General features: G+C 40.3%; 1 protein-coding gene and 1 long non-coding RNA gene across 4 annotated transcripts in view; one reads left to right on the top strand and one right to left on the bottom strand.

The window, feature by feature from the left end:
- LOC136998114 (uncharacterized) overlaps positions 1–24,093 on the bottom strand; it is a 158,710-nt gene that overhangs the window by 39,670 nt on the left and 94,947 nt on the right. Inside the window, exon 7 of the long non-coding RNA XR_010888717.1 lies at positions 4,959–5,041. This is a non-coding gene — a long non-coding RNA (uncharacterized lncRNA). The remainder of the gene's footprint in view (positions 1–4,958; positions 5,042–24,093) is intronic.
- The window catches only part of LOC105668880 (lachesin-like), a 122,054-nt gene that overhangs the window by 43,956 nt on the left and 54,005 nt on the right, over positions 1–24,093 (top strand). For all 3 annotated transcript variants that reach the window (XM_067350335.1, XM_012361528.2, XM_067350334.1), the window contains exon 2: positions 11,802–11,989. In XM_067350335.1, the coding sequence (XP_067206436.1) occupies positions 11,938–11,989 (52 nt within the window). In that variant the 5' untranslated portion in view covers positions 11,802–11,937. The remainder of the gene's footprint in view (positions 1–11,801; positions 11,990–24,093) is intronic.

Raw genomic sequence — 24,093 nt, 5'->3', positions numbered from 1 at the left:
CTGCAGTCCGAGGTAATGTACGAATTTGCTGCTGTTTCATTACAAAAAGCTACTTTAATTTTCTTAAATTTTTTTCCTGAATTGTTACTGGAGAAATGGAAAAGTTTCGTTGCCTCTTATGTTCAGTTGGTTAATTATAGTTAATTATAATAAATATTAAATCTAAATTTTGAATTTTATTATACTTATCGTTTAAGAACTACAAACTAAAATTTTATAAATTGTAGAAAATTATAAATTGAATAAACGAATGTATAAATGAATGAATGAACGAATAAACGAATAAATAAATGAATAAATTAATTGAATGAATAAATAAACAGCAGTATTCATATTAAATGGTTAATAAGGCTTGTCAATATTCTAAAAGATTACTATTTCGCATAACAAAATTTGTAACATTTATAAATGATATAGATATGTAAAATTTTCATCTAATCAATTACGGATCTTCATTATCTTGTGTTACCGCGTTTAATTATCCCGATTTATCCCGACTAGACTCACGGCGCGACGGAATACGATTTATTTCGCTCATGTTTCGTGGATGTACTTCCTATCAGATAAGTTCCCGGATCCTTAAGCGACGAGCTCCGAAATCACTTTTTCACACTTATTGCCTTATCGAACTTCGAATGTCCTTGGCTGAAGAATGCAAATCAGCAGGGCTTAACTTAGATGAACCTCGTCGTCCAAGGAAAAGAGATGCAGAAAGGAAGGGGGAACGTGAGATGGAGTGGAGATCGCAGGAGAGAGTCAGAAGTTTCGAATTACCAAGTGCAACGCCTTCTCCTTAGAATCCAAATGTCGTGGACGGGTTAGTTTGACTTTCAATGGATTGCCAATCGGTGCAAATGCGGCGCGCCGTCGGAATACGATGATGACACGCGCGCGGTACGATAATCGGCTGCGAAGTACGGTTGCCAGCGCCGGCTGTCACCTAATTCGATCAATTTTCTGATAAATTATAAACGTTGTTCATTAGAATAATTCGATAACGTGATGGTTAATGCACGGATATCACCGAAGCACGTCGTGCGGGTATTAAATTATTTCGTCGATATGAAATGTGTTAAATCCGTTAAACACATGTGTTAAAATTCCCCGAAATACATTCAATTCAATTAAACTTTTACTTTTGTGAATTTGTACTGATTTTTCAAATTGATTTTAATTAAAAATACGAATTTCAATGTTGTCTCCCGATTTAATCTTTCGGAAGGAACGGACAATATATTTCGTCAAACTCGACATAAGTTGAAGTAGAAAATAATGCTTCAGGGTCGAGAGAGCTCGGTTATACATACTTCGCTTATACCATTATATTAAGGAAGAAAGGGCATGCAAGAAGGCTGTGTATTCACGACTACAAAGCACCGACCGCGACGTATGCCCGTCCGTTCTGCGGGATATCTCGGTACGATTTTCCGCCGGGATACGAAGAGCCGGCTCGAAGAGGAGTTTGAAGGTTCCTCTCGGTTTTCCCGGCCCCGACAGGCTACGTCCTGCATCACAATACTTCTCCAATTTCCTGAGCAAAAGTTACGGGACACGTTCCATCATGACGTCACGGGAACAAAGCTCTTTCTCTCTCCTCGCCGTCCCGCTTGCCTTTCGCTCCCGCAAAACCCTAAGACCGTTCTCCTTGTATGCCCGGTTGTTCCCTTCGTCTTCCTTACACTGGTAGTGGGACGGGAAAGGCGTAGAGGGGCGAGGGAGGGGGATAAATAACCATTCGGGGTAAACTAAGTTTGCGCGCACACCGCACGAAAGGAGGACGTCGAAAGGTCGCGATCGTTGACGAGGACTTTCGTTCGATCGTTAGACTCGATTCGTCTTGCTTTCAGTGCGTCTGCCAAGTTTCCGCCACGACGCTGATGGATTTGGATATGCAAAAATAATGGGCAGACCTGCGGACGGTTCGTTTACGCTTTCGTCACGGTGCAAGAATTTGCCGCGTTATCAAAAAAAGTTAGATTTTTGCATAATTGTATGCTTATCGTAAAATAAAATCTTTCTTGAGATTCGAAGCGCGATTTGCCAATCAAATAATTTGTCAATCGTTGCAGAGGTTTGTAATACAAAAATTGTTGGAAAAATATGAAAAAGTAATATTCTAACAAATGATTATCTTCTTATGAATATTGTTAGAGCAAATTTGGAAATTAATTTAATTGTTGCATTGCAAAAAATGATATTAATATTACGTATTATAGTTTCTAGAAAAACAATATCTATTATCTCGCAAAATTTTAAGAAAAGCGATTATATAGTGTTCGTATCTAGTTTTAAAGTAGCCAATTTAATTCCGACTTTTTCGCAGGATATTGCCGAGTTTCTTAACGGCGATCCACTTACATGCAGCGCGCCCGTGCAATCAGCCCGATTGTTAATACGCTCTCACGGCCGATACGCGGCATTTACATGTCGTCTAAATGGAATTTGCAATTATCCGCCCACCTCGCGGAATCTTGGGTCTAGTAGACGGGCTTCGAGACCGTTCCTGGACGGAAAGTGATCCTTTGGTTCGCTCGGTCCAACACAGGAAAATCGCTCGTAAGATGCTTGTGGTCAGTGCCGCTGATAAAGGAACGAAAGGGCAAGCCTTGAGTAAAGGGATGTGGTTGAGAAATACGCCTGAAGGGAGTTCTTAAAAGCGGTTCTTGCATCGTTGCCGAAGTATCGATTTTCTGAATTTTCTCTGAAATTTATTGCTTTAATATTCAAAACTTACAGTAGCTAAATCTTTTGAGCGATATTTAATACGCGCCACTGCTTTCTTTAAATATTTCCCCGTGAAAGAAGGCCGTCTCGGGAGGATTAAGACCGCGGGGCCATGTCGCTTAATGAAGCCACGCGGCGTCGTCGTCGTCGCGCGGCGAATGTGGCGGCACGCATTAGCGAGCTGCAAATTTATTAATATTAGAATCCGACCTGCAACACAGGGGACGCGTTGTGTCGCGTGTACAGTTTCGTAATAAGGACAAGACTCGCGCGTGGGCGAAGAGAGAAGGGCGACGAGGGGAGAGAAAACGTGGAGGGGAGAGCAGGCTAACTGCCGGGCGTGGACTATGCGCACCACGTGTAATTAGCAATGTTCCGGGGTGTAGGGACTCGACTTTAATGGAGCGCGTCGCATTAACCCCGGTATTTGCACGTCAGGCACGAAGATCGAGTGGAGTCGCGCGCGCGCGAGCATGCCTCCTTCTTCGACCGGCACGAATGGATCCGAGAAATCTCCTTTGCGCAGGTCGTCGACCAGCCCTCGCGCGAGGAAACGTCCACGAGAATCGTCGTCGACGAGCGGAAAAGAAAAAATTGACCTTCAACAAAAAACGATTAGATTTTTTTGTTTTCCTAAATTCTTCTGCCAAAGAAGATCATCGCATAATAAATAATTAACCATCGGAGCTACTGCTATTCTTCAATAATTCATACTATAATAATTCATACAATATTCAGAATTATATATATTTGGACGTTATAGTCGATGCAAAGTCTTCAATATATTAATCCTAAAACAGTGAATGTTCGGAGCTACGTACTGCCTTAGCGAAGAAAGAGAGAAGATTAAAAATTCATACCTAGCTAAAAGAGACGTAAAATTTATAAGGATCGCAGGTAAAGACGTAATATTTTAATATCCCCGCGGTTTCCAGGCATAAACGAGGAAAAACGAGAGACAGGGGAAAGCGACGGACGCACACAGGTTACAGTGCATCCGGTTGCAGCGCTGCGCTGCAGGTTCGCACGGCGACGTACAGTGTAAGAGCTGAGTTATATTACTTGGCCTAGGCGGAGGGGAGGGAGGGGGGGGGGGTCTAAACGCATTCAATTTGCGCAGGTGTTTCCCGCTACTTTCTCAATATTCGACGGTGCAGGGGGAGGGGTGGCGCCATTTCTCCGTAGCAGTAAACTCAGTTTTATTATTGATAGTCCGGCATTCAAGATACCGTTTTCTTTCTCCCGGAAACAGCTCCTCGCCGTCTCGCACAACGAGCGACCGGTGCACGATGACTCGTTCGTGCGTAAGACAGCACTGATACGCGTCCGAAACCGTATACCAAGTGCTTCAAGAGGATCTTTTATTTTTCCCTGCTTGAATTATTAACAAACCAACATTATTATTCCCGCTTTGTACGATATTACATCGTTTACATTCCAAGTAATATATTCCGTTTTATATGTCGCGAAATCTGCAAATTTGAAATGTCACGTAAAAATGAGAAAGGTAAAATTCGATATTTTATAATTGATGTGTTTTGCTTCGCGTTCAAAAGTTTTTGAAACAAACAAGAGAATCTTGTACATAAATACATATTATTCGTAAGTAAATCTCTATTTTACATTTTTATAGAATTATAGTAAAATCGTATATGGTGTGGCCGTGATTACATTTTTCTGTAGCGAAAGCCACCGTCATTCTCAGGATGGTTAACAAAGGACGAAACAAAACACGAAATGCAATCCTCGTAAAGGCAATTAAAAAATATTACAGGAGACCCTCGCCTAGAGTTCGCAATGCCCCGCGATTCTCCAACCGGTTCTGCGCAAAATAAATATGCTAATTTCGGCCATAAAATTTCCGACGGCGAAATTCCGCTGAATTCATTTGCGGACTTTTCCGCGGAGTGTACGTTATTGTACTTCCTCCCTCGCGCAGAGCTGCGTCGCGAAGTGCGATATATTAGAGCACTTTTGCACAAAGAGCGAATTATGTTAGCGATTATATGACGCCTCCAAAACGTTCCAGGTTAATCATAATCTTTTCGATTGCAAAGAATTATCAATCATTCGCAGCAAGATTATACTTCAGTTTAGAAACTATGTTGGCGGTAAAATTAAGAAGCGGAGAATTATGCGCACATACGCGTATCGCTATGACGCAGCCTAAAAAGGCATCTATCTTTATCTCACGCATAACCAATCCGTTCATATGGAAAAAAATTAAAACTCACCGGATCGTTGAGAAGATTTCATCGAGATAGATGCAGCATTCTTCCATATGGACGTTCTGCCGGAAGTGCATTCTTCTCTTTGTCTGCAAAATGTAATATCAAAAAGTTTAGTTTTAAATAAACTTCAATTTTGTTAAAAAATATATATATAAATCTGTATTTAAAAATAAAATCGCATTATATCACGCACACGCTGGCAATGTACATTTAGCACATTTTCGCTTTTCTAATTTTACTTCAAATTTTATTTATTATTTTTGAGTTTTAATTTAAATTTTAATTAGAAAATTTAAAATGCAATTAAAATAAAATTGTGCTTTCGCAAATAGTTAAACATCATAAGCGTTTTTTTATAGCGTTTTGCTATTTGATGAAGATTCCTATTTTACATTCGGCGCAACGCGATCGTACATCTCGCTTACCGTAAATATGCGTGAACGAGGTAGAAATTGTAGGAAGCGATTAAGTAACATTCGAGGGACCGAGTTAGCTAACTCCATTAGCATTCAAGGGACATGCTTTGTGGCGTCTCCTAATTTAATAGTACCCGCAGTTTGGCTAGGAGCCACGACCTTTCGACTGCCGTGCTAGTTATGATAATAGCGAAAAGGAATTCCGATCCGCAGACCCGCGCACGTGTCCGACGTATGATTAGTATTCGGTATCGATAACCAGATGCGACATATCGCGTCGCGGTATCAACCGCGATTTGTGTTAGCACAGGTGCTGCAATATAATACAATGAACTATATAATCGATAATCGCATATTAAAATAACAATATTATGCACACATACAAACAAACTTTAACAATATAATGTACAGCAAAATGCGGAATCAATCTAGATATATCCTCTTGTGATAATGAACAGCGTGAATCAAATTGAAAGATAATTAATTCGTGAGTGCCACATTGCGCGTTAGTAACCACTGAAGCACCGTGGTTCTTACGTTCCGCACTTTTGCGAATTTTATAAAGAGTCGATTCGTTTTGGATTTTCCGGATGCGATAAACTCGGGAAGAAGAAGTCACGTTCACGCGGTTTATCCGATTTTCCTCTTTGGATCTCCGACACACGATTCCGCCACGAGAAAAAAGAGAGCGAGCGAAGGGGTGCGAGGTAAAAAGCTGTCTTCACCGAACATGGGTTCTATAACACTTTTCGAGCGGCGCGTCGTGGTAAACGCTTCCGGCCCCTCCGCACGATCGGCGCGAAGGCTCGCCGAGCTCGGTAGATATTTTAATGGAAGTTCGAACTCGACTTAAAATATTTCGTCCCGGGCGGGGCGGGGTCGCCGAAGTGTTCATAATGAGATGTTAATGGAGTAGCTCAGGAAAAAAAGTCTGTCACTCGTCACGTCACGTTATCGACAGGTCTCCTCGGTCGAGATCCCTTCGGACTTCTTCCTCCATCCCCTTCCCCTCCCGACACTTCTTAGGCTTCGATTTGCGCTTCTTCTTTATGTTCTTTACGATGAAGCGGGCGAAATATTATCATCCTCCCGCGTATCCTCCCAACAGGAAGAGCAAGGAGGGAAGGCCTATAATCCATTTTGTCTATCGCAGACTTCGCTAGGAGAAAAAAATCTTTCTGAAGGAACCCGTTAATCGAGCCGATTGACAAGTAATCTAGTATAGAGGACGAAATAAACGCCGGCGGACTTGCGGCGAGGATAAAAGAAGACGGCGCGCGAGTGGACTGATATTTTTGATACTAATGAGGATAGATGGCAGTCGCTAAGAGCACGAGATCCCCTGTCATTTTTTAGAATTATCGACTCCGCTCGTCGTCTCGACACTGCGGGACGTTTTATACCTAACGATAATGATCTGCGATAAGGCGACACGGGGTAGCGAGCAAGTTGCCGGTGTTCATTAATTCCGTGATTAAGCCTTTCGGGGCGAAATTGCTCCCAGCTTTTGAAAGAAGTCATCTATCAAGTTTATTTTAGACTTTAAGAACAGATATTAGGAAAAGATTGTTTTTACGGCGAATACATATATCGTGAGTTTAAGGCCACTTAAAATTGGGATCCGTTCGAATCGCAACTTAGAGAGCATTAGCTAAATCGATATCAATTTATGTCAACCGTTAAAATAGATGCGCAAATCGCATTCGGCGGAAATTTTGAGAACCAAGTCTACTATAAATAGTATTACAAAGAGCAAGCCGCGATGTCGCCTTGCATAAATATAGCCGAGGTCAAGGTGCGACTTACTAGATATTACAGGTTCTGTTAGAACGAAGTTATGTTAAATTTGTACGATGGCCGTATCACCGCGACGGACGTGAGAAATAACACAAATGGGATACAGGGAAATATTTGATGCGGACGGCGCGATACAAGTTCGGTAGTTGCAAGTATCTTCAGCGAATATTTGATAACCCCGGGGATGCGCTGTCTAACTTATAACCACGAAATAACATCGACCAGGGACGCGGTGGATGCTCAGAGCGCGGTATCATTTTGGGCTGTGGCCAACTTTCTGTTTAATATAAACGTCCCTGTCAATCTTGTGAAAAGGCCGATAAACAGAAATTAAGATGAATATAATAATCCCGGTAAGTTCAACTATCACTGATACAAATACAGGAAAAGAATTTTAAATAAAATAGTATACTTTTAATAATTTTTTTCGTCGTAATTAATATTTGGATAATATTCGGAGTGAATACAAATGTCAGTGAAATAGATAAAACGTATAAAGGCCCGGCAATACAACGAACGAATGACATCGATACTAATCGAAGTAGACACGGAAGGTTTATGCGCGAGCTCACGTGGGCACAATAGATCGTATCTATCCTTGAATGCAGATCGATACACATTCGTGACGGTGCTATGTATAGTTTACAAAGCATTTCGTCCGCTAACCCACATTAGAATATCTGCTTTCAACCGTAGCTGCTAAAGAAAAACAAAGTTATGCGAAATATTGTATTAATAATATAGATAGCTTTCGTCGAATTGAAATAACAGTAAGAAACGGTGTTCACAGTCTATTCATCTTTGAGGCAATTCTTTATCGTTTATTACGAAATTATTATAAAGCGCTTATCAACGAACGATTATCGTCGCGGTGCCAGACACTTTACGCAGTCGAAAGGAACCGTTTTGAGCGTATCAACCGACGGCGATGCAAAGAGAACGACTCGGCGATTCGGAGCAAAGTCGTTTCATCTTGACGAACTCGTAAAAGTGAGGCCAAGGGTTGTAAACCGGCTCGGGGGAAGGTCGACGGAGCCGCTGAATATTCACGAATTCGTGGAGTGCCGACCTACACACCGTACTACACACCAGGGCAGTTCGCGCGTGTCTTACATATTCCGTACCCACGTATGTAGCCTAGCCTTTATCGACGCTTCTCTCGCGAACGAAGACGAACTTTGCGAAGCACCAGAGCGCTCGGGGGCCGTCCAAGAGAAATTTCGAATTTAATCGTTTCCTCGTTCATATTTTCTCTGAATTTCCTATTGCCCTTGCCGACTGCGGTTCGATTAATGTATTCTGTCGCAAGTTTGCGATGCTAAAGAAATAACGAGCAGGATATGCGTAACGATGATATTAATGTGCGGGGAATAAAAGTAAGGATTTAAAAATAATGCTGGGAAATATTAAAATTTTCACGAATTTATGTGTGAGCTAAAAAAATTGCTTTGTTTTTATATCAAATTCGTGGTCGATACTCTGAAATTTAATCATTTGTTTCGTAATTTGTTTAACAATAATCTTTTGTAAACAGAATAATTGAAACAAAATATTTTTAATTTTTAATATTTTTAATATTTTTAATTTTTTAAAAACCAAGAAACACATTATTTAAAAAAAACGTACTATTTAGAAAATCTTTCTTAAATTAAAGATTAAAGTAAGAATTTACTGGAGAAATAAAAACTTTTTTCACCAAAGCTGTGAGATTTGTAGAAAATTGTCTCAGAAACCAGCGCTGAAATAAAATTATCAAATAGTTATGAATTTCATTTCTTAAAATGTTACACAGATAAGGAAATTACGTAACACCTAGTAAAATTTATAATTAGAGTTTCTCGCGGGAGCGCGATCTGCATATATCAGTACGCTCGTCATTCACGCGCATCAAGATGGTGCGTCCGACATTTATTCAAGGAACTGTTTTTCATCCTCTCCCGGGCCGGTATCTATCTCGCATCCATTATCACACTCCCGCCGAGGCCCGCCAATTAATCACGAAAAGGAAATAAGATTTACCAACAGTCGTAGCTGAAAAATAATTATCTCGGCCGCATTATCTTGCACGCCAGCTTTATCACAAACTGCTCGTTACTTATCCTGCAATCTATGCACGTAACATCCTTGCGTACGCGCCGTTTATCGGCACGATATAACCCTCTCATTTGTTTCTTTTTTTTTAAATATCTTACATTTATAATTGCAAGAGAATGAAATCAGCGAAATTAATGGAATTACACTTGCTACGGAATATCTCATTATAGACGTATAGCTTTTTCAGTTCTCACTTTGTTTCTTTTAGAGAAATTTACCCCAGGCTCATTATCGCTGAACGAGAGCTCATAAAATCAAACCGATATCGCTTCTTCATCGAAAGCACCGCGAAAGCGGCAACGGATTATTATTCTGTTCTTCTGGTAGCGAACGAGGCGAAGCAGGTTGCAGGCCAGGACCGTTGAGAGATAACGCGTGTATGTTAGATATGCGAATGCAAATTAACGTTAACCCCATTGGCCACTTTTTGCGCGTTGGCTTACGTGCAAGAGAGCCAAGTGACTCGTTCGCGTTGCGGTTGCTATTGTCGACGCTGGTATGGATTAGCTTCACCTTGTCGATAACGAACTGTGACATTGCGAACTTCGTGTTTCGCATTTCATCTCGTCGTCTCTCGTCTCGCCTCGTCTTGTCTCGTCTCGTCGACATATCGTCAATAAAGCCGCGCCTCTCTCCGGATTGTGTTTGCTTTAAACTTGCAAGCATCGATAATCGAGTTGCACGCTCGTTCATTATTAACGTATTATTCTTCACGCGCTGATGAAACGGAAACAAACGAACGACGATGGAGCGGCACTCGGATGTTTTAGTTCGATTAATGCGCCGCGTTAAACGGGCGATGATCGACAGAAGTAGTTGAGAAACGTGAAGAGAGATATGACGAGGTATTCGCACGCGGAGCAGCATAATTATCAATATTTCTCGGTGAGAAGAATAAAGACGCTATTAAAATTAGAAGATATAATAATTACACTTTTATATAGTCGTGTTTGATGTATCTCGTGTATAATATAACATGAAATGCCATTATAAGTTGTCAAACCGGAAAGTTATATTCCGGTCATTAAATTTTCATATATGTGCATAAATTGAGTGCATCGAGACGTTGCTTATGGCATTTGAATTTAATTGCGATTTTAATTACCAAATTATTAATGTATGATTATGAGACAATCGACAACAATAGTCTGAGCACTGCTCTAATTATTTCATGGCGATTGAAGACTGGAATTTCGGGCGAAACTGAATAGCATTACTGGCGGTTTATCGTCGCGTAACGCCCGTGCGCATAATAAACGGAAGTGAATTGTGAATCGCGGGTCGTATCGTATGCGTATTACGCGGAACTTACGGCACGTATCGCGGGATTTATAAAATCAGCCACTTTACAAGTTGTAACGTCAGTATATCGTCCGCGGCGCGCGTGAGTCATAAAATAATGGACGGCGGACACGCGTGATTAATTTCACCCACGGCGACAGAAATCTTCTAAAGCGGAAATGCATCTAGGAGCAATTTATCGCCGAATATATACGTGACACGTACTTACATAAACGTGACAAACGTGCTATTTGCATTCCACCCGCTTTCGTTCCCGTAAATTCTGCTGGCGCTCGTGATAATTTATAAATCCGCGGAAATAACTTATTTTAACTGACAGCGCGCTCGTCAAAATTGTAACAGCGATGTAATTAAATTTATTGCGACGTTTATTACTTTGTAAATGTAAATTCATATATAGTACTGTAATAATATAGTTTCGCAAAATGCCGTGGGATATTATCTAAACTTCATTTAAATGTGTACCTATTATTGCATTTTCGAAGAGAGTTACACTTGCGAAGAGATTTACACTTTCTTCATTAGTGCTTCCTTGAAGATAAAAAATAATTGATAAGAAAATATTGATGAGAAAATAATGTTTTTTCTCATTAGCCTAAACATTCTATTAAAACATGATAATTAGAATATATTATTCGTATCGATAATTAGAATATATTATTCGATAAATTAGAATATATTATTTAAGACTTTCAAACGTAATGGAAAAATTCAAGGTAATTATATGTCGATTTGCAAATTGCCTAAAATAAATCATAAATTAAAGATTAAATAATAATTTTCTTTTCAGTCACTTTTGCATGCGCGCAGCAACGTACTATTTCTAAAAGATATATTTTATTATATTATAATTAAATAGTATAAATTTTCTCAATTATTTCTGAAAAAGAAAACAATTGCAACAATAATTGCGCAGTGACCGTAAACGAAGCGTCGAAAATGTCAAAGTAGTTTCTTATTCAGAGGGTAGTGAAATTAACGGCGCTTCGCTCTTGGCAAAGTTGCTCGTGATACGATCGATGAACGTCACCAAGCGAAACGATACGCTCGACCGGAGAACGCGAACGCGACGCTGCTAGTCGATCTCGGGGTGCAAAGCTGCAACACGCCGACGAGCCCGAAAGTTCGCTCGCTGGAAACGGACGATAAAGCGGCGGCCGTTTTCCGGCGAGCAGCAACGACGGCCCGATGATGCTGCCCGATCGAGTAAATGATCGAACCATCGCGATTGTTTTAGGCATGCTATGCGTCAGAACACCGGAAACGGAGGTCCGTGCAGAAGATGACGGGGTTAAGTAGATAAAGGGAGCAGCCTGGCCGCCATCGACGACGGACGATTCCCTCGGCTCCTCTCTTTCTCACCGCAGCGCACAATGCTCTGCCATCGCGCCCTTGTCGTTCTCTTCGCTGTCAACGTGCCAATCGGTGAGTGACTTCAACTTTCCCCCGAGGAAAACTTTTCTCTCTCTTTCTCTCTCTCGGAGTGGTACGGAAAAATTTTCGAGAAAACTGACGCGAGTGAAATCTAGAATTTCCGAGAAATGCACGAGACACGCCGTATTTTGAGCTACGTATTATGCATATAAAGCTCGCAACGCGGATGTGAATGATGTTCAATGTGCGGAAGGTATTTTATGTGCATTATACGGAAAATTCTAGATTTCAAGTTTTGAGATAAAATGCCGAATAAAATTTTCAAACAGTGTCTTAAATGTTTGAAAAAGAGAATTGCCGGGACGTTAATCCATATTGTACATTATTTATCATAGCAAAACAAGTAAAAATGCTTTTTGTCGAGAAATATATCGTTCAGTTTGCGAAGCGCATTTATTACCGAGCATTCGATACAACTGAGTAAGCCGAGATGCGTGCTCGATTTGAGTAGCAAGCTACTGTCACATATATCATTCCTGGTCCATTACATCGGCCACGCTTATTGCGATTGACGCGAGAATCGATACATTGTGAAAGGTGTCCAATACGGAAATCTGTTGTGCCCGACAACGAGCAATAACGCAGATGCAACGGGGGGCACGGTGCCAAGGGTGTGCTATACGCGATCCGGAAAATAAATAAAGTGTAGCTCGAGTATGCCACTTCGTTCCGGAAGCGCGACGCCATCCACCGTCGACCTGTCAGATTCTTGCCCGAATGTTTATCCGATAGCAGTAAATAGAGAGAAAGCGATCGCGTTTTTACAAATATTTCACCCCGCATTGCTACAATTTATTGCATCGGGTTATTCTATCTTAGTACGTGACATCTGAATTGTCAAACATTTATCAAATTTCATTGGTGGTTTGTCTCTTTTTCGAATTTACAGAACTTTTAAATAAAAGAATTATGAAAATTATTATAAATAATAATAATACAAAAACAGAGTATTTCGTGCCTAACGCTAGTTGCTAATTGCTTATATTACAATATTACAATTCTTCTTATTAAATATATATGTTAACAATCTTCATGTTGGTTAACTTAATTAAACGTTTCGATCAATATTTGATCATCCTCAGTAATTAAAATATAGTTGTAGAATATAATTTCTATTTGAAGTCATGCTATAAAATATGGAAACAATCAAGTGAGCCAAACAATATAAAAAGATTGTTAACATTTAATAAAAGGAATATTGTAATATAAGCAATTAACAACTAGCGTTAGCCACGAAATCCTCTGTTTTTGTATTATTTCATACGTGCCTTTCTTCCTTTATTGATTATAATTATTCTCTATGCATTAAAAAGCAAAATTTAAGATAAAAAAATTAATTTTTATGAATTATTATTATACATATTATTGATAATTAAAAGTTATATATTTGAATTAATTTAATGCAATTTAATAGCACACATATTTTAATACAAATATACAAAAAAGTTTTATATTTGTAATTATGTAAGCTATTAAATTTCATTAAATTAATTTAGATGTTTAATTTTTTAAATTATTAATAATTGATAAAAGTTAATTTTTTTAATTGGAAATTTATACGGCTATATTGTAGTTAAGTAATCTCTACTTAATTGTTTGCTCCTGTATAGGTATCCTGGATACTACCAACTCTTAAAAGATCGTGATAAAAGCTTAATAGCTTGTGCGCCGCCACGTAATTGCTCTTTCCTTTTTCCGTGATTGATGTACCGATTAACTGCTGCAACAATCGGCTCGGTGCTATAAATTCGATTTAACCGCATCCGTACTCGATCTTGACATAATTCCACCAATAGATACTGTGTACTATACATAACCATCGATTACCCAACCATCGACTATTGAGTCGTTGAGAAGTTAAGTGATATAATTCACATGCGCTAATCTCAAACAATTGCACAGATCCCAATTATTCTTCAAACAAATATACGTCATGTGTTTGAATGTTAAATTAAGCTTTTTTTATCATTATTATACTACAATGATAAAATAATTCATAGAATGAAAAATTCATAGAATGTGCTCTTCTACAAAAATAATCATATTTTCAATAAAATATTTTCAGATAAAAATAATTCTGTAACACATTGACATTTGATGACATCAATTAAATTATCAAGTAAATTCCAAAATTTCACTGTAAACTATACCGAAACCATAACTAATTGATCTTTCATGTATCGCGTGAAATAGCTAAAAGCGACCTGTAAATCATTTTAGGAAAGCGCGACATAAAATATTCAAGTCCAAGTTTATTCTAAATTAACATGAGTCAGTCACGATATAACGAACGCTCGTTGCAAAGTCGGGATCGCGCGATGGCAACATCTGGTGCGGATACCGTGATACTAAATATATATTATACAAACGCGCGCGCGGTATATCTCGAATGTTGCCGGCACCCAAAGTGCGTCAGGAACGCCGCGGGCCTGGTCGCTGTCTCTGATGTTTATTGGCACTGGGAGCATCCACTACACGTACTAAAATTAATGATAGCTTGTTTAGATTACAGTCCGCGAACGTAGTTAGCCTCCGGTAATCTACCGTTGCAATCTGGCCACGTCACTTAACCCTAGCGCAACTGAGTCTCGAGTTATAAGGTAGATTAGTAATAGGTTAATAATTTAACTATTAAAAATATAGCTTCGTGATATAAGAATAATATCCAAATAAACATGCTCATTAAATTTACAAACAAGAAAGCAATACAAAGAAATGTATAGGTAAAATTGTAAAAAATTAGAGTAAGTAGTTCAAGCGAGAATATAAGCATACATTAGGTGTTTTGCAATCCCTTCCGAGCCACGCTGGATTACTTGGGCAAATTTACACGACGCGTTTCTCTCGTTAATCGTGGTTATCATTATCGGTATAATGATTGTTAAGCATTAACGATATCAAGCATTATGCAGCAGTGTTCAAATGAAAAAAATCGAAAAGATTGGTGGAGATAACGTCGATTCAGAGATAGAGTCGCGCAATTTGCGATCGACGGGATATACGTCCTATAATCCGTCCTGTGCAACGCCGCCGACGTCCGATGCAGATGCAACGGAGGATCGGTGCCAAATACGTTATACGGGCCACGGGAAATGGGCACGTAGATCCCAGATATGCCGCGTCCTCCAGTGCTGCGGCATGGGTAGCTCCGGTCTGGTCAACTTCTGGCCCTGATGTTTATTCGGCGCGAGTGGAAGCGCCGACTGTGCTTGTCGTTCGAATTAATTTACCGCTTGCGGGCCTCTCCGGTCTCTTCACACAGATATAGATAAAGAGAGACAGGAAGAGGAATGTACGAGGAGAGAAAGGAAAAGAGATAGATAGAGAATCTTGGCGAGTCGTTCGATTTCATTTCTTTAACTACGTGAGCGATGTGTATAAGATTTCGGTCAATCAGAAATAAACTAGAATTTCGTTTAACTTAATCATTTCTCAATATCATTATTCTTTACTTCAAACTTTAAAAATTTAATCGTAATTTAATCGTTTTTTTAAAGAAAATTTTATTTCAACAGTCTTTATATAAATAAATTCGCATTCTCGGCAGATAACTGGATTCATATATTTTTCAAGCTTGCTTCACGCGCGACTACCGTCTTTTCGTCTCTGAATGGACATTGAAAAACTGAAAGGCATTGTCAAAAATTACTATCAAATTGGCCGCGCAATGTTGTAAGACGTTATCGTTGTCGACCGCAAGAAATATTATCTCACGTTTACGCTATAAAGAAGCCAAGGGTATCTTATACGCTGCGGTAAGACGCTACAAGTCGAGCGTTTCTAGATGCATCATGAAAAATGCACCTACCAACGTGTACGGGGCCAACACTGGTTCGGCGGAGTAAACTCCAGTGCAGATTTGACTCGGTGAATCGGGAGGACGACTTCCAGCCGAGAAAGTGAAGACGAGAGAGGGAAGATCGTGACGGAGGTTTTATCCGTCAGTGACCGGATAAGATTGTTTGTCTATACTGTGGATTACAGACGAGATTCGTCGATTGTTCTACGGGGCACCGTCGGTTTCGCTTTTCCAACCCCCCCCCCTTCCCCTTCCGGGCGTCCCTTATCGGGCAAACAACGACCTTTCCGGCCAAATTGGTCGGTCCGACTCGGAGCCGAGTAAAACGTGATTAATCGCTCACCTCCTTTCGCGGAGATGTATCTGCCTCGCCGACCCTCTGGTGGTTATATAGCGATAAACGGATAACCGCGGTCCAGAACCCAATTGAGTCTCGCCCCGATATAGAACGGTTGCCGCGCACATCGCCTTCGATCTCGAAGAAAAAAAACGACGGAAAAGAAAGGAATAGAAAAAGAGAGAGAGAGCGCGCGCGTACGAGAAAAGGATATGTTCGTTAGGTGTTAGTTCGTTAAACTGATTTCTCCCGCGCGCGTCCTTCTCTCGTTTCCTCATTCTCAAAGTTCAACTTCTCTCACTTTGCGGCTACATTCGTTGTCGATCGCAAGAAATATTATACTCCTTCCGGTATTTTCCTTCCAAACGCTTGCATTTCTTGGTCAAATAAATTGACCATCTAACATTCGCAAATTTTGATTCAAGTAATTCGAACAATTTGTTTGACCGATAGTTTTAGATTTAATTCTTGAAATAAACTTTTGTTTTTGTTTTCTATCAACATTTCTTTTCAAGTTTAAATACATTTTTTATACCAAATTATTGTTGAAATAGTGCATTTGGTATAATAAATTGTAAATGTTGATATTTTAAGAGAAATATCTAGCTACATCTTTTTAAGTAGTAATAAAGTGTTAAAGATCGGACACATTCTCGACATTATATTATAATTGCGCTGTATTTATTTGCCGATCCTCAAATTTTCTGTACGTGCTTTTAGAACGATTGGATTTTCTAGTTTTATTGCCGTTAAAGAAGAAATACAGTGGCAAAAGAAGGTAAGGTTTAACGCATTTAATCCTTTCCAAACGACGGCGGCCTTTGAAAAACTACGGTTGTGTATTTCAAAGAACGGAAAAGTACCACTTCCTTTAATTACTCTGCTTGTGTGAGGCTCTAGGAAGAGGCGTCTACCTGAAAACCGTTATGCTACTTCAAAGCCACTTCGCATTATTAAACAGCTTTTAATTGCGAAGCGAATAAATTATTCAATTCCACTCATATTGCACTAATTATATATCTGCCACAGTTTTTATATGTAAAAATAATCTATTTTTAAAAATAACTGTATTTATTTTCGGAATTTACATGCTAATATGTAGATTGCAATGCGCATTAAAAAAATACTTATAACCAGAGTGGAAAAAACAAGATTTAAAAAATTAACCTGTCATATTTGACTGATAAATACAGATTCGTCATAGAAAAAAAAATCACAAGGTTTGTCATCTTGTCTGCTGTATCCTATTCTTTCAAGTAAATTTTAAATTTAATTCTACTTAAAAAAATGTGTGATATGGGTCAACTCTATGGTTGCAGTAGGACGGATCGTGGCGAGTCAAGATTTTGCGGAAAGCAAAGCACGAGCGGGCAAGATGTATGCGTGTCGAGATATGAGGTAGCACCTTATCGTCGGCTTATCGACGCCCTGGGTCTCGCGGCCCGAGGAGAAAGACGAAGCCCTGGCACGCGACCCCCTCATCCCCGGAATGACGTTTATATTCCTAGCGAATCGTTCTCGTGTCGTGTCCGGCAGAATTCGCGGGGTTGTATCAATTTTTTTACGAATTTTGATCGAGCGCAAAGAGTATAACCGCTAATAACTATTAATTTAGTAAAAATTTTGTTGGTAAAATTTTTTTGGAATATTCGATACCTATCTCTTTTTCCGTCCGCTGTGTCAAGTGTAAAATACATTTAACTTGCTAACTAAATTACAAATAAACAAACTTCACTTAAAATTCATTGATTTTGATTGAACAGACCTACTAATTTACAAATTGATTTTTAAAGTATTCGTAATTGAATGTTCTGTAATAGTTTTATTGAAGAAAGAAATTTGACTCGAAAATTAGTAAATCTTTTAGGTAAAGAGCACGACATACATAACTAGCTTTATCACATAACTCGAAGGAGTGTTTGATTGCGCCCCGTATTTGACTATATCCCGCTATCCGCTACAAGTTTACCTCTACTGTGACAACGTAGTGCATACACTACGAGGATGTTGCACAAGTTCACACGAACGGTTGACCTCGCAGAAGTTTACCCCCGTGCCTGGCAGCGGTATTCCATTAACTTCTGTCAACGCCAAGCGCCACAAGCTCCTCGCCCGTGTCCTGAATGCGGCAATAAGTTAAAATCGAGCGTTTAGGCCCGCTACAAAATTCCGGTCTTTTCAGACATTTTTGCACGACAAGTCCGCACGATTAAAATTCGAGGAAATATTTCTACTGCTGTAATTTATTATTGCAATTAAAAATAATTGTTCATGATTTTTTATAAGTTAGTTTAAAAATCTGAACACTTGTTACGCGATTTGCACAATTTATTTTACTTAATATATTAAATTTTTATAACAAAAAAGATTAAAGTATAATAATATAGAATTTAAATGGTTCATTTGGACAGCTTTTTTCGATTCAACGTGTACTATAAAATGTAACAAACATAATTAGGATTAACGATTATGTTACGAATGTACACTCACGTAAATCCATGTAACATTCATTGACTTTTCTCCGTATTTACTCATTCTAATCAAATTGTGGAAAAAGATCGCGGTGTGTCGGGTCTTGCAACGAATTTCTCTCCGTGGTGCAGGCGTGTTGGAGCACTACGAACGCGCCGTACACACGTGCATACCAGGATCGCGAGACCGTGACAGGAGGTCGGGGGAGCTTCGATTTGATCGTATTGCATTGCGAGGGCGCGCTACCGGGTCGCGTCGCGTCGCTCGTGGCGAGATTCGAAAGTAGATCGGGAAACGGCGGAGCCGGGCGTGCGACAGACAGGCGAGGTAATACATACAATCTCCCTTGTTGTCTGGCATCGGGTTGCCGAGAAAGAGGATCGACAAGAAAGAGATGGCGGACGAAGAAAGAGCGAAAGAGCGAGAGAGAAAGAAGCAAGTTCTAGAGCCAAGAGAGAAAGAGAAACGACGATAGAAAGGAGAGAGAGAGAGAGAGAAAACGGGGCCTAAGCAAGAAGAGATAGCGAAGGATGAGAGAAAGGGAGGGTGGACAGAAGTCCTGAGGAGCTTTGAAAAGCGTGGCAGCCGCCGGAAGTCTTATAAACAATCCCGGAAGCGACGGGAACCAGGACCGAACCCCGCGCAAAGAGGATCAATGGAGAACGGAATGCGTGTAAACAACGAAGCGGTATTACATGTGTATGTATGTGTGTATGTGTGTGTATATATATATATATATATATATATATATGTGTATGTATATATATATATATATATATGTGTGTGTATACGCGTATGTATGCTTGAGTGGATTGGTGGTACATTCGCGTTCGCCCACATAAACATCCATGCACAAACTGCGGAGAGACGGACTACGAGATTGCACCTCTCCGCGGAAACGCGGCTGGTGCATTCCTCTCGACGAGTTGCTCGCATTAGTTGGGCGAAATCTGAGAATTACGAAAAACGCGGTTATTGGCTTAGTTTTCGGGATAGTTAGATGAGCGTGGTGAAAGAGCCGCGTTGATGAGAGTTTATGCTTCACGCGCACCGTCGTGCGTTCCGTTTCCGCTTTCCTTTTACGATGCCTGAAATTTTAGAAGCTTTCGCACGTGTTATGTTGTTGAATATATAGCTTCTATATTTTGAATTCGTCACATTTGTTTCGATAAAATATTAATTGACTTGTCAATGTTTACGCGGGTCGTGAACTGTGTTCGAGAATACAAATTGATTAAAGTAATATAAATTAATTAAAGTAAAGATTAATCAAACAAAATCGAACGAATTTAGTGTGAAAATATAGAAAGGTAGAATTACGTAAAAGTTCTTGCGTTTTTATAATGAAAAAACTTTTTCTGGGAAATATCTGCTACTCGCAATACCACCCATCTTTATATATCTCTTTCGTCCTAGAATATACATCTTGCGCTCTGATTTTCCAGCCAGTTTCCACGATCTACGATTCAAGCTCCGCGAAACGTTCCATTCGTCCACATCGATCCGGGGAGCCGGCTGATATCGCTCGGCGCACGGAAAATCGACGACAAAAGCGGCAACCTGTTCGCTCGACCTCGGTCATGGAAAATATACGCGGTCCGTGGCGAGGATATCCTGTTCGGAAAATCCTTTTCAGAATCGCGTCCGTCTGCCATTGCTATGTATGACGCACAGACAGCTCGTCGACGTACCCATCTTGCATTATGCATCCCGTCATAATGCAACCCTTGGGAGTTTGGGGGGAGGGAAGGGTGGTGGTGAGACAGGCGTCAGATGGAGAGGGGAGGGTGCGAGCGTCAGATTCGCTGATTCTTTTTGCCTGTTTTGCAATATTCCCGCATGCATCGACCGACGACCCCTGCGGTATCCTGCGCGCGGCTCATATATCTACTTAACACATAATCTCGGAGCCTGGAGAATATACTTGGCATTGCGTTCACGTGCGATCGGAGAAACCGTTTCCACCTCGATCGTTTTCTGATTATGAAATTATATCGTACCCCCGAGAATCGACGCCGCGCGATTAGGCAAATCCCGACGCTCGGAAGTGTATTCTGTTGATCGTTTCAGCCTCCGGCGGATCAATCATTCTGATTTGTCTGGAATAATACCAACCTTACAGTGTTTTAAAAAACGCGCACTTTTATTGAGTTTTATAAAAGTCTTTTTTTAGATTTTACAAATAAAAGTCGTGCTCGAAAAGCAGTGATTATTTTCAAGATATTAATAATGTTCCATTTCTGCATGTGTGCAATGAGCTTAATTATAGTTTTGACATAAGTTCAATACAGAATTTTAATATACTATCGTAAAATTATTTATATTCGAAATTTAAATAGCTTGTCAACGTTTTAGCAATTATTATCCGCTAGATTTCGCGAAAGAAAATATTGGCACTTAAATAGTGTAAAGGAATGACTGTTATTTTCCGTACTAACCGAGTTTCCTCTGTAAAATCTAAAATAACACGAAGCAGATTCTCTTACACGCGCCGTTAAATGCAGTTCTACGAGCCGCGTTATTCGTTTCCTTTTATCTCGGCTTAAACAAGAACGCAAACGATGGTCCGTGCGGAGGCTTAAACGATTCTGCCACGCTGTATTTAGGCGGATAAGGGATCTCTCATCGGAAGGAAAATGAGTGCCCCCTTCCGAGAAAGTGAAACGCAGCCTCGCCGAGCAGGAAAATAATAACGAAAGACCATCACGCCTTTGATGAGAATTTTATCGCGTTACGAACGAAGCACTTCCTTGCAACGCTCGCTCTCCGCGTCCGAGCTCTTTAATATCGCTCTTATTAAAATTGACCGATCACCGACCTTTTTATTTACTTGCTGCGCTGCGGTTGGAAAAAGCCCTGCTGCATAATTATGGTACTCTCTTTGAGAGAATTATTTAAAGACCAAAACACCGGCAGAATTCTGTGAATAATTTTAGCTGTGAAGTACAGTTTTATTATTTGTCAGTTATTGATTTAACCTACATTCATATTGTTTTGTGCGAACATTGAGATTTCAATGGTCATTCAAGAGTCTCTAATGTAAAGCAATTATGAATCTTCATTCGCTCATCATAAAAGTTTATATGCGCAAGTATAGACCCGCTAGCGTGCCAAAACTTAAGACGTTCGAGAAACTTTCAACGTAGCGGAGAACTTCAGCTACCCATTATGTGAAAATAGCACCAACAAAAGAGAACATGTTCATCAACCGACTTTAAGAAGCTGATAATGTTTACCGTTACACGAGAATTTGCCAAAGCCGGAATAAAAATGCAATGCAATGCAATGTTAAATATTTAGAATTACAAGAGACAATTTCTAGAACATTGCAACGACAAATATTACATGCAAATGATACTTTGTAATTAAAATAAACTATTATACATGTATGCGGTGACTTTTATTTTCGAAAATAAACTCGTCATCGCCAGCACGACGAATCGACTTTATTTTTCTCGGCACGATCAGGATCGCCGAAGCCAACCGAAGCAAAGCAGCGTAAAACGCCGGATACACAAATATTGCGTTACATGAAAAAATACCCCGCGGAAATGCGCTAAAGCCGAAACAAAAAAAAAGATATTTCCCGCGACAGGCACGCGATCCCACGGCATCTCGTTTCGAATCAATATGAGTCCGCGCTCGGTAAAAGCCGAACAGAATCAATGAGATCGCGTTGTGGAACCGTCATGCAGAATTCTCAAAACGGGAGTCCAGTCCCATAACAAGGAAAACAGCCCACCGCAAACAGTGAAATTTTAACCGCTTCCGTTCGTAGACGTGTTTTTAGCGATCGGAAATAAAACTGCAAACCTGCACAAATTTTGCAAAAAAATAGCTCGACTGTGTTTGCTCACTTGATAACGCCCAAGTCCGATTCAGCTATTATACAGTAAAATCCACACGCATATACACATTGAAATAAATCGGTAAGCGTCAAACATAACGTCGAGAACTATTTCTCGACGTCGTAAAATATCTTTGAAAGCTCCATCAAAAATAATATAGCGATTTATGCAGTAATAGTCGAAATATATCTCGACGTATGTAATTTTACTTTTTCTGAATTCAACCCGATATAGATACAGTGTCGTTTTTCGAGGACGGCGACAAAGAGAAAAAGAGAAATACGGCCGACGACGATGGTCTCGAAACACAGGCGAGCTCGCCTGGAACGACTGAAGGACGGTTCTGTGGCAGAGGGATGTAACGTATGTAACGCAATATGCGCGGTGTCGTCTGTGTCGGGCCATTTGTCCGGGCGCGAGGCTCGCGCGTGCGAGCGCGCGCATTCGACGCGACCCGCGCTATCAAAAGAGCGGACGAGTTTCTGCGCCGGCGTTGATAACGGCTCGCCGCCGTTCATATTTTACGCCGCGCTCATCAATAATTCATGCCGTGAATAATGCGCCGCTGTTTCGCGTTACTTTATACCAGGTCTCTTTCCTACCTTCCTTTCTCCGTTCCTCCCTCCCTCCCTCCCGCCCTTCCTTCCTTCCTTCCTTCCTTCTCCGTCTCGTCATGTGGGGGTGCGAGAATCTCCCAAGGGTCTCGCCCAACGAGACGAGGTTGGGGTGCACGCTGTATCCGGTTGGGACACTCTTATCTCCAGGTTTATCCACCGAAACGAAGCCACGCTTCGGTCTGCTCGCTCGCGAAGAGCCTAGCCGTGCGGCCGGCTCTTTATTCGAGCAACTCTCGAGGGTTTCCCTCAAATAGTCGGGAAGGGGGGAGGGAGCGTATCATATCTTCGGCGCTTCTAGTTTCCTGCTAATAGACTTCACGTATGCTTTTCTAATCTTCGTTCGATCTTAAATTAATCGGATTAATATAGAAAAATAAAGAGATTTTGAGCCCACAAAATTATTTGTGAAAAATAAATCAAAGTTATAATGTTAGAATAATATTCAAAAAATTATTTAACATTATCTTGATTGTTAAATTCATGACATTAATACATAACATAACGTCTACTTTTATATAGCATTTTTGCACAATCTTGTCTGTTTTCAATATTAATTATTTCTATGATGTTTAGGCCTCTAATAACAAAAACACAATTTCAGCTAAAAATTTGCATTTTCTTCCATGAAAAATTTGCTTACTTTCGTATCCACTTTCCGTACTTTCATAGCAGGGAAAGAACACTTCAAAAAATACATTGCATGTGCCATTGTTATTACTGCACAGGTATTTCTCCGTGCCAGCAAGAGAACGCAGTTCTCGCAAAGACAATACTCATTCCGGCACATTCCAGGCTTCCGTTCCCTCGCGAGAGCCGTGCACGCATGCGGTTTGCTTTAACCTTTGCAATAGCGCTCACTTGGTCACGTCATCGTTCGTACCATGAAAAATGAAGCGTCGCATTTCGCCTTAACTGAATTCTGCCACTGTCTCGTTTTCTGGAACGACCGCGTTCTTCGCGACGCTTCTACCTTTCAGCTCATTTTGCAAAACGTAGGCACATAGCCTGTTTCTTTTTCAACA

The sequence above is a fragment of the Linepithema humile genome, chromosome 2, assembly GCF_040581485.1.
Source record: "Linepithema humile isolate Giens D197 chromosome 2, Lhum_UNIL_v1.0, whole genome shotgun sequence".
NCBI classification, from domain to species: domain Eukaryota; kingdom Metazoa; phylum Arthropoda; class Insecta; order Hymenoptera; family Formicidae; genus Linepithema; species Linepithema humile.
The sequence above is the reverse complement of the archived record's forward strand: the minus strand, read 5'-3'. Positions and strand labels throughout refer to the sequence as shown.